General features: G+C 44.8%; 1 protein-coding gene across 1 annotated transcript in view; it reads right to left on the reverse strand.

The window, feature by feature from the left end:
• Window positions 1–21,713, reverse strand: part of LOC141021701 (uncharacterized) — a 211,608-nt gene that overhangs the window by 160,946 nt on the left and 28,949 nt on the right. Inside the window, exon 2 of the mRNA XM_073497557.1 lies at window positions 9,271–9,279. Coding sequence (XP_073353658.1) covers window positions 9,271–9,279 — 9 coding nt within the window. The remainder of the gene's footprint in view (window positions 1–9,270; window positions 9,280–21,713) is intronic.

Consider the following 21,713-nt stretch of genomic DNA (forward strand, 5'->3'; position numbering starts at 1 on the left):
CCTCATGATATTGATAATAATGTTTGCAATATTATTGAAAGCGGGTTTGGAAGAGTGTCAACTTTAGTAAATAATAATCCCACTACTTTGGAGTTTGATCAATCTTATGAATTTTTAATAAAAGTGGGCTTGGAGAGGTCATGACTTTATTTGATGATAATCCCACTATTTTGGAAGAGTGTCAACTTTGCATGCATGTGGATCATGTAGAGAATATGTTATGTGATAGATATATTGTTGAATTTGAATATGATCCCACGTGTAATTATTATGAGAGAGGGAAATATAGTCGTAGAAATTTGCATGTTACTAAATTACCTGTTGTTACGATGAGATTGCTATTGTTTCTTTCTTCTTCCTTGCACATGCTAGTTTTTGCTCGCCTTGATAATTTGTTTGCCTATAAGATGCCTATGCATAGGAAACATGTTAGACTTAGATGTGTTTTTCACATGCTATATGATGCTCTCTTTGTGCTTCAATTCTTGTATTTCATGTGAGCATCATTAAAATTATCAACGCCTAGCTAAAAGGCTTTACAGAAAAGCGCTTGCTGGGAGACAACTAATGTTTGCTAGAACTACGTCGGTATTTCCCCAAAGAGGAAGGGATGATGCAGCATAGCAATGGTAGGTATTTCCCTCAGTGATGAGACCAAGGTTATAGAACCAGTGGGAGAACCACGCAACACCACGTAAATAGCTCCTACACACAAAGAACAAATACTTGCAACCCGACGTAAGAGAGGGGTTGTCAATCCCTCACGGGTAAAAATATAGATAAAATTGTAGTAGATTGAATAAATAGATCTCGCGGGAACGCGAGATAAAATAAATAAACAAAAATTGCAGCAAGGTATTTTTTTTTTTGGTTTAATAGATCTGAAAAAAAAGCAAATGAAAATAGATCGCGAAGGCAAATATAATAAAGAAGAGACCGGGGGCCGTAGATTTCACTAGTGGCTTCTCACGAGAAAAATAGCAAACGGTGGGTAAACGAATTACTGTTGGGCAATTGATAGAACTTCAAATAATCATGACGATATCCAGGCAATGATCATTATATAGGCATCACGTCCAAGATTAGTAGACCGACTCCTGCCTACATCTACTACTATTACTCCACACATCGACCGCTATCCAGCATGCATCTAGTGTATTAAGTTCATGGAAAATGGAGTAATGCAATAAGAACGATGACATGATGTGGACAAGATCTATTTATGTAGAAATAGACCCCATCTTGTTATCCTTAATAGTAACGATACATACGTGTCGGTTCCCCTTCTGTCACTGGGATCAAGCACCGTAAGATCGAACCCATCACTAAGCACCTCTTCCCATTGCAAGATAAATAGATCAAGTTGGCCAAACAAAACCCAAATATCGGAGAAGAAATACGAGGCTATAAGCAATCATGCATATAAGAGATCGAAGAAGACTCAAATAACTTTCATGGATAAAAACATAGATTTGATCATAAACTCAAAGTTCATCGGATCCCAACAAACACACCGTAAAAAGAGTTACATCATATGGATCTCCAAGAGACCATTGTATAGAGAATCAAAAGAGAGAGAGAGAGGAAGCCATCTAGCTACTAACTATGGACCCGTAGGTCTACAATGAACTACTCACGCATCATCGGAGAGGCACCAATGAGGATGATGAACCCCTCCGTGATGGTGTCTAGATTGGATCTGGTGGTTCTGGAACTTGCGGCGGCTGGAATTGATTTTTGTCAACTACCATAGGGTTTCTGGAATATTGGAGTATTTATAGAGCAAAGAGGCGATGCAGGAGGCCACTGAATGTTGGGGAACGCAGTAATTTCAAAAAAAAATCCTACGCACACGCAAGATCCATCTAGGTGATGCATAGCAATGAGAGGGGAGAGTGTTGTCTATGTACCCTCATAGACCGAAAGCAAAGCATTATGACAACGCGGTTGATGTAGTCGCACGTCTTCACGGTCCGACCGATCCTAGTACCGAAAGTACGACACCTCCGCGATATGCACACGTTCAGCTCGGTGACGTCCCACGAAGTCTTGATCCAGATGAGTGTCGAGGGAGAGCTTCGTCAGCACGACGGCGTGATGACGGTGATGATGAAGCTACCGGCGCAGGGCTTCGCCTAAGCACTATGACGATATGACCAAGGTGGATTATGGTGGAGGGGGGCACCGCACACGGCTAAGACAATGATCAACTTGTGTGTCTATGGGGTGCCCCCTCCCCCGTATATAAAGGAGTGGAGGAGGGGGAGGGCCGGCCCTCTCTATGGCGCACCCTAGGGGAGTCCTACTCCCACCGGGAGTAGGATTCCCCCCTTCCAAGTAGGAGTAGGAGAGGAAGGAAGGAGGAGAGAGGGAGGAAGGAAAGGGGGGCCGACCCCCTTCCCAATTCGGATTGGGCTTGGGGGGGCCCTCCTAGGCTGCCACCTCCTCTCTCCCACTAAGGCCCAATAAGGCCCATACACTCCCCGGGGGGGGGGGGGGTCCGGTAACCTCACGGTACTCCGGTAAATGCCCGAACTCACCCGGAACCATTCCGATGTCCAAACATAGCCATCCAATATATCAATCTTTATGTATCGACCATTTTGAGACTCCTCATCATGTCCGTGATCACATCCGGGACTCCGAACAACCTTCGGTACATCAAAACACATAAACTCATAATACCGATCGTCATAGAACGTTAAGCGTGCGGACCCTACGGGCTCGAGAACTATGTAGACATGACCGAGACTCATCTCCGGTCAATAACCAATAGCAGAACCTGGATGCTCATATTGGTTCCTACATATTCTACGAAGATCTTTATCGGTCAAACCGCATAACAACATACGTTGTTCCCTTTGTCATCGGTATGTTACTTGCCCGAGATTCGATCGTCGGTATCTGAATACCTAGTTCAATCTCGTTACCCGCAAGTCTCTTTACTCGTTCCGTAATGCATCATCCCATAACTTACTCATTAGTCACATTGCTTGCAACGGTTATAGTGATGTGCATTACCGAGAGGGCCCAGATATACCTCTCCGACAATCAGAGTGACAAATCCTAATCTCGATCTATGCCAACTCAACAAACACCATCGGAGACACCTGTAGAGCATCTTTATAATCACCCAGTTATGTTGTGACGTTTGATAGCACACTAAGTGTTCCTCCGGTATTCGGGAGTTGCATAATCTCATAGTCAGAGGAACATGTATAAGTCATGAAGAAAGTAATAGCGATAAAACTCAACGATCATAATGCTAAGCTAATGGATGGGTCTTGTCAATCACATCATTCTCTAATGATGTGATCACGTTCATCAAATGACAACTCATGTATATGGCTAGGAAACTTAACCATCTTTGATTAACGACCTAGTCAAGTAGAGGCATACTAGTGAAACTCTGTTTGTCTACGTATTCACACATGTACTAAGTTTCCGGTTAATACAATTCTAGCATGAATAATAAACTTTATCATGAAATAAGGAAATAAATAATAACTTTATTATTGCCTCTAGGGCATATTTCCTTCAATCTCCCACTTGCACTAGAGTCAATAATCTAGTTCACATGCCATGTGATTTAACACCAATAGTTCACATCATCATGTGACCAACACCCAAAGGGTTTACTAGATTCAATAATCTAGTTCACATCGCTATGTGATTAACACCCAAAGAGTACTTAAGGTGTGATCATGTTTTGCTTGTGAGAGAAGTTTAGTCAACGGGTCTGCCACATTCAGAGCCGTATGTATTTTGCAAATATTCTATGTCTACAATACTCTGCACGGAGCTACTCTAGCTAATTGCTCCCACTTTCAATATGTATCCAGATTGAGACTTAGAGTCATCTGGATCAGTGTCAAAACTTGCATCGACGTAACCCTTTACGACGAACCTTTTGTCACCTCCATAACCGAGAAACATATCCTTATACCACTAAGGATAATTTTAACCGCTGTCCAGTGATCCACTCCTGGATCACTATTGTACCCTCTTGCCAAACTCATGGTGAGGTACACAATAGGTCTAGTACACAGCATGGCATACTTTATAGAACCTATGACTCAGGCATAGGGAATGACTTTTCATTCTATTTTCTGTCGTGGTCGGGTTTTGAGTCTTTACTCAACATCACACCTTGCAATACATGCAAGAACTCTTTCTTTGATTGTTCCATTTTAAAATCTTGTCAAGGTATTTACTCATTGAAAAGACTTATCAAGTGTCTTGATCTATCTCTACAGATCTTGATGCTCAATATGTAAGCAGCTTCACCGATGTCTTTCTTTGAAAAATTCCTTTCAAACACTCCTTTATGCTTCCAGAAAATTCTACATCATTTCCGATCAACAATATGTCATTCACGTATACTTATCAGAAAGGCTGTAGTGCTCCCACTCACTTTCTTGTAAATACAGGCTTCACCGCAAGTCTGTATAAAACTATATGCTTTGATCAACTCATCAAAGCGTATATTCCAACTCCGATATGCTTGCACCAGTCCATAGATGGATCGCTGGAGCTTGCACGTTTTGTTAGCACCTTTAGGATTGACAAAACCTTCTGGTTGCATCATATACAACTCTTCTTAAATAAATCCATTAAGGAATGCAGTTTTGTTATCCATTTTCCAGATTTCATAAAATGTGGCAATTGCTAACATGATTCCGACAGACTTAAGCATCGATACGAGTGAGAAAATCTCATCATAGTCAACACCTTGAACTTGTCGAAAACCTTTTGTGACAATTCGATCTTTGTAGATAGTAACACAACCATCAGCGTTCATCTTCCTCTTGAAAATCCATTTATTCTCAATGGCTTGGCGATCATCGGGCAAGTCCACCAAAGTCCATACTTTGTTCTCATACATGGATCCCTTCTCAGATTTTAGGCCTCAAGCCATTTTGGCAATCTGGGCTCGTCATCGCTTCCTCATAGTTCGTAGGTTTGTCATGGTCTAGTAACATGACTTCCAGAAGAGGATTACTGTACCACTCTGGCGTGGAATGTACTCTGGTTGACCTACAAGGTTCGATAGCAACTTGATCTGAAGTTTCATGATCATCATCATTAGCTTCCTCACTAATTGGTGTAGGAATCACAGGAAGTGATTTCTGTGATGAACTACTTTCCAATAAGGGAGCATGTACAGTTACCTCATCAAGTTCTACTTTCCTCCCACTCACTTCTTTCGAGAGAAACTCCTTCTCTAGAAAGGATCTATTCTTAGCAACGAATATCTTGCCTTTGGATTTGTGATAGAAGGTGTACCCAACAGTCTCCTTTGGGTATCCTATGAAGACACATTTCTCCGATTTGGGTTCGAGCTTATCAGGTTGAAGCTTTTTCACGTAAGCATCGCAGCCCCAAACTTTAAGAAACAACAACTTGGGTTTCTTGCCAAACCACAGTTCATATGGTGTCGTCTCAACGGATTTAGATGGTGCCCTATTTAACGTGAATGCAGCTGTCTCTAATGCATAACCCCAAAAACGACAGTGGTAAATCGGTAAGAGACATCATAGATCGCACCATATCTAGTAAAGTATGATTATGACGTTCGGACACACCATTATGATGTGGTGTTCCATGTGGCGTGAGTTGCGAAACTATTCCACATTGTTTCAAATGAAGACCAAACTCGTCACTCAAATATTCGTCTCCGCGATCAGATCATAGAAACTTTATTTTCTTGTTACGATGATTTTCCTATTCACTCTGAAATTCTATGAACTTTTCAAATGTTTCAGACTTATGTTTCATCAAGTAGATATACCCATATCTGCTTAGATCATCTGTGAAGGTTAGAAAATAACGATTCCTGCCGCGAGCCTCAACACTCATCAGATCGCATACATCAGTATGTATTATTTCCAATAAGTCGGTGGGTCACTCCATTGTTCCGGAGAACGGAGTCTTAGTCATCTTGCCCATGAGGCATGGTTCGCAAGCATCAAGTGATTCATAATCAAGTGATTCCAAAAACCCATCGGCATGGAGCTTCTTCATGCGCTTTACACCAATATGACCTAAACGGCAGTGCCACAAATATGTTGCACTATCATTATCAACTTTGCATCTTTTGGCATCAATATTATGAATATGTGTATCAACACGATCGAGATTCAATAAACCATTTTTAGTGTATGGCCATAGAAGGTTTTATTCATGTAAATAGAACAACAATTATTCTTTGACTTAAATGAATAACCGTATTGCAATAAACATGATCCAATCATATTCATGCTCAATCGCAAACACCAAATAACATTTATTTTTGGTTCAACACTAATCTCGAAAGTAAAGGGAGTGTGCGATGGTGATCTTATCAACCTTGGAATCACTTCCAACACACATCATCACCTCGCCCTTAACTAGTCTCTATTTATTTTGCAACTCCCGTTTTGAGTTACTACTCTTAGCAACTGAACCATTATCAAATACCGAGGGGTTGCTATAAACACTAGTAAAGTACACATCAATAACATGTATATCAAATATAACTTTGTTCACTTTGCCATCCTTCTTATCTGCCAAGTATCTAGGGGCAGTTCCGCTTCCGGTGACCATCTCCTTTGCAGTAGAAGCACTTAGTTTCAGGCTTGGGTCTAGCTTTGGGCTTCTTCATGGGAGTGGTAACTTGCTTGTCATTCATCTTGAAGCTCCCTTTCTTCCCTTTCCCTTTTACTTGAAACTAGTGGTATTGTCAACCATCAACACTTGATGCTATTCCTTGATTTCTACCTTCGCTGATTTCAGCATCGCGAAGAGCTCGGGAATTACTTTCGTCATCCCTTGCATATTATAGTTCATTACGAAGTTCTAGTAACTTGGTGATAGTGACTAGAGAACTTTGTCGGTTACTATCTTATCTGGAAGATTAATTCCCACTTGATTCAAACAATTGTAGTACCCAGACAATCTGAGCACATGCTCACTGGTTGAACTATTCTCCTCCATATTATAGGCAAAGTACTGTCATAGGTCTCATACCTCTCGACACGGGCATGAGTATGAAATACCAATCAACTCCTGGAACATCTTATATGCTCCGTGGCATTCAAAATATTTTTGAAGTCCCGGTTCTAAGCCGTAAAGCATGGTGCACTAAACTATCAAGTAGTCATCATACTGAGCTTTGTCAAATGTTCATAACGTCTGTATCTGCTCCTGCAATAGGTCCATCACCTAGCGGTGCATCAAGGACATAATTCTTCTGTGCAACAATGAGGATAATCCTCTGATCACGGACCAAGTCCGCATCATTGCTACTATCATCTTTCAACTTATTTTTCTCTAGGAACATATCAAAAATAAACGGCGAGCTATTGATCTACAGCATAGTTATGCAAATACTATCAGGACTAAGTTCATGATAAATTAAAGTTCAATTTAATCATATTACTTAAGAACTCCCACTTAGATAGACATCCCTCTAATATTCTAAGTGATCACGTGATCCAAATCAACTAAACCATGTCCGATCATCACGTGAGATGGAGTAGCTTTCAATGGTGAACATCACAATGTTGATCATATCTACTATATGATTCACACTCGACCTTTCGGTCTTAGTGTTCCGAGGCCATATCTGCATATGGTAGGCTCGTCAAGTTTAACCCGAGTATTCTGCGTGTGCAAAACTGGCTTGCACCCTTTGTATGTGAACGTAGAGCTTATCACACCCGATCATCACGTGGTGTCTCAGCACGAAGAACCGTCGCAACGGTGCATACTCAGGGAGAACACTTATACCTTGAAATTTATGGAGGGATCATCTTATAATGCTACCATCGAACTAAGCAAAATAAGATGCATAAAAGGATAAACATCACATGCAATCTAATAAGTGATATGATATGGCCATCATCATCTTGTGCCTTTGATCTCCATCTCCAAAGCACCGTCATGGTCACCATCGTCACTGGCTTGAGACCTTGATCTCCATTGAAGCATCGTTGTCATCTCGCCAACTATTGCTGTCACGACTATCGCTGCCGCTTAGTGATAAAGTAAATCAATTACATGGCGATTGCATTTCATACAATAAAGTGACAACCATATTGCTCCTGCCAGTTGCCGATAACTGTGTTACAAAACATGATCATCTCATACAACAATTTATATAATCACGTCTTGACCATATCACATCACAACATGCCCTGCAAAAACAAGTTAGACGTCCTCTACTTTGTTGTTGCAAGTTTTGCGTGGCTGCTACGGGCTTAGCAAGAACCGTTCTTACCTACGCATCAAAACCACAATGATTTTTCATCAAGTTTGCTGTTTTAACCTTCAACAAGGACCGGGCGTAGTCACACTCGATTCAACTAAAGTTGGAGAAACTGACACCCACTAGCCACCTCTGTGTGAAGCACGTCGGTAGAACCAGTCTCGCGTAAGCATACGCGTAATGTCGGTCTGAGCCACTTCATCCAACAATACCGCTGAATCAAAGTATGACATGCTGGTAAGCAGTATGACTATTATCGCCCACAACTCTTTGTGTTCCACTCGTGCATATAACATCTACGCATAGACCTGGCTCGGATGCCACTGTTGGGGAACGCGGTAATTTAAAAAAAAATCCTACGCACACGCAAGATCCATCTAGGTGATGCATAGCAATGAGAGGGGAGAGTCTTGTCTATATACCCTCGTAGACTGAAAGCGGAAGTGTTATGACAACGCGGTTGATGTAGTCGTACGTCTTCACGGTCCGACCGATCCTAGTACCGAAAGTACGGCACCTCCGCGATCTGCACACTTTCAGCTCGGTGACGTCCCACGAACTCTCGATCCAGCTGAGTGTCGAGGGAGAGCTTCGTCAGCACGACCGCGTGATGACGGTGATGATGAAGCTACCGGCGCAGGGCTTCGCCTAAGCACCACGACGATATGACCGAGGTGGATTATGGTGGAGGGGGGCACCACACACGGCTAAGACAATGATCTACTTGTGTGTCTATGGGGTGCCCCCTCCCCCGTATATAAAGGAGTGGAGGAGGGGGAGGGTTGGCCCTCTCTATGGCGCGCCCTAGGGGAGTCCTACTCCCACCGGGAGTAGGATTCCCCCCTTCCAAGTAGGAGTAGGAGAGGAAGGAAGGAGGAGAGAGAGAGGAAGGAAAGGGGGGCCGGCCCCCTTCCCAATTCGGATTGGGCTTGGGGGGGGCGCCCCCTCCTAGGCTGCCTCCTCATCTCTCCCACTAAGGCCCAATAAGGCCCATACACTCCCTGGGGGGGGGTTTCGGTTACCTCCCGGTACTCCGGTAAATGCCTGAACTCACCCGGAACCATTCCGATGTCCAAACATAGCCATCCAATATATCGATCATTATATCTCGACCATTTCGAGACTCCTCGTCATGTCCGTGATCACATGCGGGACTCCGAACAACCTTCGGTACATCAAAACACATAAACTCATAACACCGATCGTCACAGAACGTTAAGCGTGCGGACCCTACAGGTTCGAGAACTATGTAGACATGACCGAGACTCATCTCCGGTCAATAACCAATAGCGGAACCTGGATGCTCATATTGGTTCCTACATATTCTACGAAGATCTTTATCGGTCAAACCGCATAACAACATACCTTGTTCCCTTTGTCATCGGTATGTTACTTGCCTGAGATTCGATCATCGGTATCTCAATACCTAGTTCAATCTCGTTACCGGCAAGTCTCTTTACTCGTTCCGTAATGCATCATCCCGTAACTAACTTATTAGTCACATTGCTTGCAAGGCTTATAGTGATGTGCATTACCGAGAGGGGCCAGCGATACCTCTCCGACAATCGGAGTGACAAATCCTAATCTCGATCTATGCCAACTCAACAAACACCATCGGAGACACCTTTAGAGCATCTTTATAATCACCCAGTTACATTGTGACATTTGATAGCACACTAAGTGTTCCTCCAGTATTTGGGAGTTGCATAATCTCATAGTCAGAGGAACATGTATAAGTCATGAAGAAAGCAATAGCAATAAAACTCAACGATCATAATGCTAAGCTAACGGATGGGTCTTGTCAATCACATAGTTCTCTAATGATGTGATCCCGTTCATCAAATGACAACTCATGTCTATGGCTAGGAAACTTAACCATCTTTGATTAACGAGCTAGTCAAGTAGAGGCATACTAGTGACACTCTGTTTGTCTATGTATTCGCACATGTACTAAGTTTCCGATTAATACAATTCTAGCATGAATAATAAACATTTATCATGAAATAAGGAAATAGATAATAACTTTATTATTGCCTCTAGGGCATATTTCCTTCACCGAGGTGGGCACAACCCACCTGGGGGCCCAACCGCGCCCTGGTGGGTTGTGCCCCCCTCGGGGCACCCCCAGGTGCTTCTTCGGCCCATTGGGTGTCTTTTGGTCCATCAAAATTCCACAAAAAGTTTCGTTGCATTTGGACTCCGTTTGATATTGATTTCCTGCGATGTAAAAAACAAGCAGAAAACAGCAACTCGCACTGGGCACTATGTCAATAGGTTAGTACCAAAAAAAGATATAAAATGATTGTAAAACATAAAAGAATGATAATATAAGAACATGGAACAATAAAAAATTATAGATACGTTGGAGACGTATCAGCATCCCGAAGCTTAATTCCTGCTCGTTCTCGAGTTGGTAAATGATAAAAACAGAAATTTTGATGTGGAATGCTGCCTAACATGTTCGTCACATATTCTTTTCTTTGTAGCATGGACATTTGTACTTTTATATGGTTCAACGCAATAGTCTAGTTTTGATATGAGGACTTTAATACTCAAGCATATCATCAAGCAACCATGTCTTTCAAAATATCAACGCTAAACTAAGTTATCCCTAGCCCATTATGCTCAATCATTGATCCATTCATGAAACACACTCACATATTAGCTACACCCAATGCTCAAGTACGATCATAGTGACCCTTAGTTGCAGCTTTATAAGAGAATATGGAGACTCAAGTAAAAATAAAAATTGTATAAAGTAAAAGAAAGGACCTTCACAGAGGGAAGTAGGGATTTGTAGAGGTGCCAGAGCTCAAAGCGAAAAAGATAGAGGTAAAAACATTTTGGGAGGCATGCTTTTCCTATCAACGAAAACGATCGAGTAGTTCCCAATACTTTCCATGCTAGATATATCATAGGCGGTTCCCAAATAGAATATAAAGTTTGTTCCTTTTTCAACCATACTTTCACTTTCCATGGCTAGCTGTATCCACAGGTGCCTTCCATACCAACACTTTCTAAGGAATTTATTGTTTGACAACATAAAGTAAATTCATTTTTCATTTCGGGACTAGGCATCCCGAATACCTTTGCCTTACTCTCGTGCAATGACAAGTGAATAAAACACTCATCTTGAGAATAACATATCTAGCATGGAAATATATTAGCTATCCCCTACCGTTTCATGAGCGGTACGAGCACACGAAAGAGAAATTTATTTTGAAAATTAGAGATGGCACATACAAATTTACTTAGAACGGCAAAAGAATACCACATATAGGTAGGTATGGTGGACTCATGTGGCAAAACTAGTTAAATGATTTTTGATGCGCAAGTAGTGATCATATTGGTGCAAATGAAGGCTAGCAAAAGATTTTGAAGCATCCAACCAAGAACGAAAAATCTCATAAGCGAGCATTAAGCATAACTAACACCAAATAATGCACCACAAGTAGGATGTAATTTCATTACATAACTATTGACTTTCGTGCTTGCATAGGGAATCACAAACCTTAACACCAATATTCTTACTAAAGCATAATTACTCATCAACATGACTCACATATCATATCATCATATCTCAAAACTATTACAAAAAATCAAGTTTATTTTGTCCAATGATCTTCATGAAAGTTTTTATTATATCCTTCTTGGATATCTATCACTTTGGGACTAGTTTCATATGTTGCTTTTAATAAGCTCAAACAAATATAAGTGAAGATCATGAGCATCATATTTCTTTCTCTCAAAATAATTTAAGTGAAGCAAGAGAGAATTTATTAAAAAAATACTAACTCGCAAATAGTTCTAAGTGAAGCATGAGAGCATTTCTTCAAAAATAATAAATCACATCGTGCTAAAAAAGATATAATTGAAGCACTAGAGCAATTCCATAGCTCATAAAGATTTAAGTGAAGCATAGAGAGCAATTCTAACAAGTCATAGCATAATTTTGGCTCTCTCAAATAGGTGTGTCCAGCAAGGATTCAAGATTAAAAATAAAAATCAAAACAAGCAAAGACTCATATCATACAAGACGCTCCAAGCAAAACTCATAATATGTGACGAATAAAAATATAGTTCCAAGTAAAATACCGATGTTTGTTTGAAGAAAGAGGGGATGCCACTCGGGCATCCCCAAGCTTAGTTACTTGCTTCTCTTTGGATAATAGCTTGGGATGCTATGGGAATCCCCAAGCTTATGCTCTTCTTACTCCTTATTCCTTCATCCATCATAACATCACCCAAAACTTGAAAACTTCAACCACACAAAACTCAACAAAACCTTCGTGATATCCGTTAGTATAAGAAAGCAAATCACTACTATAAGTACAGTTGCAAACCCATTCATATTTTATTATTGCATTATATCTACTGTATTCCAACTTTTCTATGGTAAAAACTCTTCAAATAAAACCATAGAACCATCGAAACAAGCACACAATGCAAAGAAAACAGAATCTGTCAAAAACAGAACAATATGTAGCAATTTGGATATTTCAAATACTTCTGCAACTCCAAAAATTCTGAAAATATAGGAAAACATGAGAAATTTGTATATCAATCTCCTGTAAAAAAATCAGAATTTTTCATTGCTTCTGTGATTTTCAAAAATTGTTTTTCTGGACGCAAAAGTTTCTGTTTTTCACCAAGATCAAATCAACTATCACCCAAAATGATCCCAAAGGCTTTGCTTGGCACAAACACTAATTTAAACCACAAAAAGACATCTAAACAGAGGCATAATTCTGTATTTTATTTAAAACATCAAGAAACCAAAAAGATACAAGTTGGGTTGCCTCCCAACAAGCGCAATCGCTTTACGCCCCTAGCTAGGCATAACACAAAGGATCTAAGTATTGTCATTTTCTCTTGGATTTTCTTAGAGGTGTTTTTGTCAAGAGATTTTGCAAAGACAACATAAAATATATTACCCATGGAAACCTTAGAACTACCAAGTTCTTATCATCATAGCCCCTTTGATTTCCGGCAACAATCCAAGAATAATGTTGATTAACATCTGAAAGTGCAACTAATCCCCGGGTGGTTTTGGTAATTCATAACAACTTATAGCTCACTGAACTAATATCCTTTCAAGTTGAATATTTCAGAAAGTTCAGTGATTGGCATGGCATGGACTAGAGATGTGGACCCCTCAAAATGCTAAGGACAAATATTGGCAAAAGCTCAAGACTCTACATTTCTATTTTAGTGATCCAAGATCACATTGAGTCCATAGGAAAGGCCAATACTATTAGAAGGGGATGAGGTGTTGCTTAATGGTCTACTTGCTCAAAATGCTTAGTGATATGATCCAAAGCCCTGAACCACTTTCTCAATTCCAAATATGTCCTAAACCTAAAGTCAAACTTGGCCCCACCGATTTGATTCATTCGGTGCCACTGAGTTCACTTGACATAGCCATAGCTAGAAACCCTAATAAGTTCGGTCTCACCGATAGGGATTTCGGTCTCACGGAGATGGGATTGCAAACTCTCTATTTCCCTTCATAATATTTCGGTCTCACCGAAATGAGTGATCGGTCCCACCGAGTTCGCAATGCAAACTCTCTGTTTCCCTTTCGTAACATTTCAGTATCACTGAAAGGAGCGATCGGTCCCACCAAGTTTGCCTGACCAACTTTCTGTTTGCTCATTGCTAAAATCGGTCTCACCGAGTTCATGCAATCGGTCAAACCGAGATTAAGTTTTGTGCTAACCCTAGCGCATCGGTCCCACCGAGTTGTTGGTCCCACTGAGAATCCTAACGTTCACATTTTGAACTGAATCGGTCTCACCGAGTTCACCTATTCGGTCTGACTGAGTTGGCTCAAATGTGTATAACTGTTAGATTTTGTGTGGAGGCTATATATACCCCTCCACCCCCTTCTCTATCCAAGAGAGAGCCATCAGAACGTGCCTACACTTCCACTACTCATTTTCTGAGAGAGAACTACCTACTCGTGTGTTCAGACCAAGACATTCCAATCCAACCACAAAAATCTTGATCTCTAGCCTTCCCCAAGTTGCATTCCACTCAAATCATCTTTCCACCATAGCCAAATCTGTGTGAGAGAGAGTTGAGTATTGGGGAGACTATCATTTGAAGCACAAGAGCAAGGAGTTCATCATCAACACACCATCTATTACCTTTTGGAGAGTGGTGTCTCCTAGATTGGTTAGGTGTCACTTGGGAGCCTCCGTCAAGATTGTGGAGTTGAACCAAGGAGTTTGTAAGGGCAAGGAGATCGCCTACTTCATGAAGATCTACCCAAGTGAGGCAAGTCCTTCGTGGGCGATGGCCATGGTGGAATAGACAAGGTTGCTTCTTCGTGGACCCTTCGTGGGTGGAGCCCTCTGTGGACTCGCGCAACCGTTACCCTTCGTGGGTTGAAGTCTCCATCAACGTGGATGTACGATAGCACCACCTATCAGAACCACACCAAAAATCTCCATGTCTACATGGCGTTTGCCTTTCCAAACCCTGCCTTTACCTTCATATGCAATGTTTTACATTCCACTGCTATACTCTTAGAATTGCATGTGTAGGTTGATTGCTTGACTTGTGCTAAGTTGTTAAAATCTGCCAAGACTTAAAATTGGGAAAAGGCTAGATTTTTATTTGGTCAAGTAGTCTAATCACTCCCCCTCTAAACCTACTTTTGATCCTACAAGTGGTATCAGAGCTTTGGTCTCCATTTGCCTTGACTTCCATAGCTTTGGTGATCATAGCCTTGGTTTCACAACCTAGGAGAGTATGGTGTCTAGCGAGGGAAATTACCACCGTAGAGGTCCTTACTTTGATAGTACTAATTTTGCTAGTTGGAAGCATAAGATGAAAATGCATATTCTTGGACATAACCCCGTCGTTTGGGCTATTGTGTGCATTGGTTTGCAAGGTGAATTCTTCAAAGATGGAAGAGAACCGAATCATGAAGCAACCACGGAAGAATTGAAGATGTTGCAATACAACGCTCAAGCTTGCGATATCCTCTTCTGTTGAGGATATAGACCTTAGAGTCACCCGCCAGAAGGGGCCGGGTCACTTGTATGGTCATTGCCAGAAGCCCGGCATCAAGCTTAAAGACGGTGGGCCAGAGATGGGCTTAAGACCCGGATACGGCTTAAGGCCCGTAGTTGCAATTATTATCATGGTAGAACTTGTAGTGTAAAGCAAGAATAGTTGAGAGTCCGAGCCGGACACTCTTATGAGCCGGCCGGGACTCTGAGAGCTGCTGGGCGTCGGCCTCCCTATATAAGGGGACGACCCGGCAGCGGTTTAGGAACAAGCAAGATCTCATCGAGAACCAGGCATAGCGGTCTCGCTCCCTGGTCATCGAAACCCTAATCAATACCACCTCAAACTGGACGTAGGCTTTTACCTTCACCGTAAGGGGCTGAACCAGTATAAGCCCTCGTGTTCCTTGTCCCACTTAACCCTTTCAAGCTTCCTAGTCGCGATGGCTCCACGACTAAGTCCTAGTTCGAGGACATCTGCCGTGACAATTCCACGACAGTTGGCGCCCACCGTGGGGCCAGCGCACGGTGGATTTGAGTTCTTGAAGGGCGGCTTCGAAGGGCTCAGGGGATACGCTGTGGGCCGGATGACCAAGAGTCGTCGCGACAAGCTCTACATCGACGATGCAAACTGGGGCCCCGACGCCGGCTCAATTGAGTACGGGTACCGGGTCCCCTTCGGTGGAATTCATGTTTTCATTGGCAAGATTGGTGAGCCGGGCCCTGAGCCGGATCTCTGCGCCGATTTCATCGAGACGGCTCGGCGTGCACGACCCGCCCGGGCCCGGCCTGCCTTAAGGCATGCTTTTGTGGGATGCATTCATGGAGGGCCCTCTGATCGATCCGGATCTGGGGATGAGGCGGCCGCCGGCTCTGACGGCGAGTCGTCCACTGATGAGTCAAATTCGCTGTATCAACTTCAAGATGGCAGGCTCATGGGTTGTTCCGACGGTGACAGTATTCCGGACCCGTTTGAGCCGCCAAGTCAGGTCGGAGTCTTTATGGCCGGTGCACAGCCTATTCAGAACCCTGCTGCTGGAGCGGGAACCCCGGTGCCTTCGCCGGCTCAGGTGCTAATGGATCTCACGGACAGGATGACGGCCCTGTTAACCGCCACGGTTGACCCGGCGGATCAAGCTCAGCATGATGCGGAGGTGGCACAGTTAAAGTTGGATCTAGTGAAAGCTAAGGAGGATCTGGCAGCGGAAGGGATCAGGATGGCTGCAGAGATGGTGGCTCTCGATGCCCAAACTCAGTTGATCCAGGCGCGGTCCTTCCGGCTTACGATGGATCAGAACGCGTCCAATGAGGTCATGAGAAGGAGGCATCAAAAGGCCCAATCTCGACTCCCTCCGGTTTACGATCCACGCAACCTCTTCAACACACCAGGTGCAGGGTCTAGTAACCCGCCAGGGGTCATAGTGCCCGGGTCTGGGACCCCTATTCAGCCAATAGTGATGGGGCCTCCCCAGGTGCCCCCTGCCCCGCCTCAGTACGTGCCAATACCCCCGGGTCATTATAATAACCCGCTGGAGAACATGGTCGCCGCGGCAGCACGGCTGGCGGCTCTCCCAGTCGACGGCGACTCTCCGACGGCTATTGAAACCCGCCGGGTCAGGGAACTCCTTCAGACAGCACTGGCGCAGCAAGAGGCGTACTCCTACAGCCGGGACAGGATCCACTCGACCCCTCGGCCAGGCCGGAGCCCGAGTTACAGCAGGCACATGGTCTCAGCGACCGGCTCAAGTAACGTCCGACGCCATGACCCGCCCCCTGGCCATGGCCCGGTTCATAATGGAGCTTTTCACGCAGTAGACCAGGACAGAGCGCGGTAGGAGGCGGAGCAGGTGCCTTAGTTGACGGCTTACCAGACTCCCCCGGCTTATCAGACGACTTCCGCCGACGTGGGTATCCCTACCAGGACTGGGGGTGTCCCTTGTTTAGTGCCAGCTATCCGCAATGAACGTCTACCCAAGGACTTCAAAGGTCCTAGGAAGGTGCCTAATTACACAGCAGACTTACAACCCGCAGCCTGGATCGAGAGTTGAGATGGCTATGGAGCTGCTGGAGGTCAGTGAGGCGGCCATGGCTAAGTACTTCACCATGATGTTAGATGGGACTGCCCGCACTTGGTTGAAAGGGCTACCACCGAATTCCATTGGGTCTTGGGCTGAGCTGAAGGCCCGGTTCATCCAAAACTTCAAGGATACCTGTAGGCAGTCTATGTCAATTGTGGATTTGACTAACTGCAAGCAGCAGGAGGGTGAGTCTACGACACATTGGGTTCACCGGGTTAAGGAGATAATACATTCCTCGGATAAGATGGACGCCGGCTCTGCAGTCTTAATGTTGGAGCAGAATTGTCGTTTTGTGCCCCTGAAGATGAAACTCGGGCGGCTTAAGCACGACTGCAATGATATGGGTACACTGATGGCGGCTCTTGTCAAGTACGCCGATTCTGATGGTACCAAGGACCCCGCTTCAGATGATGAAAGGACAGGGAAGGGAAAGAAGAACGGCAATGGCAAGGGTCCTCAGCATAACCCGGGGAACCAAGGAGGAGGCAAGCGCAAGGCCGATGGCAGCCTAGAGTTTGTGGCCAACGCTAGCTCACAAGGTAATAACCAGCGACGTAAGGGGAGGCCCCCTCCCCGAGGCGGCGGGTCAGGCCCGATGCTGGAGCAGTTGCTGAATGAGCCTTGTCCAAGGCATGGCTCTAGAGAGAAGCCAGCAACTCATCTATGGAAGGATTGTGCAATCATGAAGGCCTTTAAGAATTACAATGGCCCAGGCGGCGACTCAGGCGCCGACGGCTTTCATGGCCCGGGCGGCGGCTCAAACTCTAATCCTCAGAACGGTTAAGGGGGCTTTAATCAGCAGTCTGGCCAGGGTCATCAACAGCAGCAGGGGGGTTATCAGACCAATCCAAAGTAGCTTGGCGGTGGACAGTACCATGTATTTACCACCAGTCTGTGTAAGCGAGATCAGAAGCTTCATAAGAGGGCCGTGAATGCTGTTGAGCCGGCGGTTCCACGCTACTTGCGGTGGTCTGAGCAGCCTATAGTATGGAGTAGAGAGGATCACCCTCCCCGGGTGGACAATCCGGGTCACTTGGCCTTAGTGGTGGCTCCTTAGGTGGGAGGATATAAGTTCACTAAGGTACTCACGGACGGAGGCAGCAGCATCAACATCCTCTATTATGAGACCTTTCGCCGTATGGGGTTGGTTGATAAGAATCTCAGCCAGTCAAACACTATCTTCCATGGTATGGTACCTGGTAAGTCGGCTTATCCAGTCGGCAAGATCGAGTTGGAAGTGGCCTTCGGAGATGAGAACAACTACAGGGTGGAAAAATTGACCTTTGAGGTAGTCAAGATAAGAAGTCCGTACCATGCCATATTTGGGCGGCCGGCTTACGCCAAGTTCATGGCACGGCCGTGTTACGTATATTTACAGCTCAAGATGCCGGGTCATAATGGGACCATTACGGTTCACGGCAGCCGGAAGGTGGCCTTGGAATGTGAGGAAGGCGATGCAGCTTATGCAGAATCTGTTTGTGCAACAGAGGAGTTGAAGTTTTACAAAGACAATGTTGACCCAACAGATATAACCTCTCTGAAAAAGCCGACTACGGAGCATGAGCCGGCAATGAAATTTAAGTCGGCTGATGAGACTAAACTTGTTGATTTCGTTCCAGGAGATTCATCTCAGCAGTTTAGCATCAGTGCCAATCTAGATCCAAAATAGGAAAGCGCGCTCATCGAGTTCATCCGTGAGAATAGGGACATCTTCGCATGGAAACCTTCCGACATGCTAGGTGTACCTAGAGAACTCGCTGAGCACAGTCTCAATGTTGATCCGAAATTTAAGCCGGTCAGGCAGTTCCTTCGGCGGTTCAATGAGGAGAGGCGGAAAGCTATTGGTGAAGAGGTGGCTCGGCTCTTGGCGGCCGGGTTTATTGTTGAAGTCTTTCACCCAGAATGGTTAGCTAACCCGGTGCTCGTACTCAAGAAGAACGGCACTTGGCGGATGTGTGTGGACTACACGGACTTAAACAAGGCGTGTCTGGCTGATCCTTTTGCCCTTCCCCGTATTGATCAAATCATTGATGCTACGGCCGGTTGTGCGCGCTTAAGTTTCCTGGACGCTTATTCCGGATATCACCAGATTAAAATGGCAGTTAAGGACCAGGAGAAGACGGCGTTCATCACTCCCTTTGGAGCCTTCTGCTATGTGTCTATGCCCTTTGGACTCAAGTGTGCACAGGCGACTTACCAGCGTTGTGTACAGAACTGTCTTCATAAACAGATTGGGCGCAATGTTCATGCTGGATGATTTGAGGGAAACTTTTGATAATCTCCGGGTTTACAAGATGATGCTTAACCCGGCCAAGTGTGTTTTTGGTGTTCCTGCAGGCAAACTCTTGGGTTTTTTAGTTTCTGACAGAGGCATTGAAGCTAACCCGGAGAAGATCAAGGCCATCACCTCCCTGGCTAAGCCGGCGTGTATAAATGATGTTCAGCGCTTGGCGGGTCGCATCGCTGCTTTAAGCCGATTTATAAGCTGTTTGGGTGAGAAGGCCATGCCATTATATCAGTTGATGAAGAAATCTGATAACTTTGTCTGGAATGATGCAGCTAATACTGCCTTTGAGGATTTGAAGAAGCAGCTGGCAGAGCCCCAGTCCTTGCTGCTCCGGTTGATAAGGAGCCCTTATTGCTGTATGTGGCTGCTAACACGCGAGCCGTCAGTGTGGCCGTGGTGGTGGAGCGCAAGGAAGAGGGTAAGGAGCATCCGGTTCAGCGGCCGGTTTATTATGTCAGCGAAGTGCTCATTGAGTCCAAGCAGCGGTATCCGCATTGGCAGAAGCTTGTTTATGGTGTGTTCATGGCGAGCCGGAAGCTTAAGCATTATTTCCAGGGTCATCCCATCACTGTTGTCAGTTCTGCCCCTCTTGGTGATATCATCCAAAACAAAGAGGCCACAGGGAGAGTGGCTAAGTGGGCTATCGAGCTCGGACCTCATGGTCTCAAATATGTGCCACGCACTGCTGTTAAGTCTCAGGCCTTGGTGGATTTCATCAATGATTGGACAGAGTCACAAGTGCCCGAGCAAAAGCCGGATAACACATATTGGACTATTCACTTCGATGGGTCCAGGCAGTTGGAGGGCTTGGGGGCTGGAGTTGTATTGGCTTCCCCTAAAGGTGACAAGTTTCATTATGTGCTACAATTGATGTTTCCTTGCACTAACAATGCGACTGAGTACGAGGCCTTGCTCCACAGTCTTCGGATGGCTAAGGAGATGAGCTTGAGCCGGGAAGGTGTTTCGGTGACTCAGACTTGGTGGCTCAACAAGTATCAGGCAAGTGGGACTCTAAGGACCCTCTCATGGCGGCTTATTGCCGCGAAGTTGATGCCATTGTTGGGCACTTTCAGGGCTACCAAGTAGAGCACATTGATCGCAGGAAGAACGAGGCGGCTGATGCTTTAAGCCGGCTAGGATCCCAGCGAAAGCCGGTGCCGCCTAATACTTTCCTGGATGTCCTGTATAATCCTTCTGTTAAGCTGCCTACAGAGGAAGACTTGGCTGTCCCTGACCCGGAGGCACGACTGGTGGCGGCTCTCCATATCATACCGGACTAGACAATGCCCTATCTGGCTTACATGACCCGGGGCGAGTTGCCTGAGGATGAAACTTTGGCCAGGCAAATAACCCGGCGGGCTATGTCAATGATTGTTATCAATGGTGAGTTGCATCACCGCAGTGTTATGGGAGCGTTTCAGCGTTGTGTTTCCCCTGAGGAAGGTCAAGAGATCTTGCGTGAGATCCATGAAGGGGATTGTGGCCATCACGCCGGCTCAAAGTCTCTTGTGGCCAAGGCTTTTCGTCATGGTTTTTATTGGTTGACGGCTCATGCTGATGCAGAGGACTTGGTCAGTAAGTGTGATGGCTGCCAAAGGTTCTCGCGACGGGCTCATGTACCGGCTCAAGAGCTGAGGATGATCCCAATTACTTGGCCCTTTGCGGTCTGGGGGCTTGATATGGTTGGGCCTTTCAAAAGATCCAAGGATAAGAAGACCCACCTTTTGGTGGTAGTTGACAAGTTTACCAAGTGGGTTGAAGCGGAGCTAGTTAGCAAGTGTGATGCAGCCACGCCGGTTCAGTTTATGAAAAAGGTGATCTTTCGCTTTGGTTTTCCACACAGCATTATAACTGACAATGGCACCAATTTATCCAAAGGCGCCATGGAGGAGTTTTGTCAACGAGAGCATATCCGACTTGGTGTTTCCTCGGTGGCTCATCCTCAATCCAATGGTCAGGCTGAGAGAGCTAATCAGGAAATTCTGAAGGGCATCAAACCCCGGCTTTTGGTCCCTTTGCAACGGACGCCGGGTTGTTGGGTGGAGGAGTTGCCCTCCGTGCTGTGGAGCATCAACACTACTCCT

The sequence above is a fragment of the Aegilops tauschii genome, chromosome 4 (assembly GCF_002575655.3).
Source record: "Aegilops tauschii subsp. strangulata cultivar AL8/78 chromosome 4, Aet v6.0, whole genome shotgun sequence".
In the NCBI taxonomy this organism is placed as follows: Eukaryota; Viridiplantae; Streptophyta; class Magnoliopsida; order Poales; family Poaceae; genus Aegilops; species Aegilops tauschii.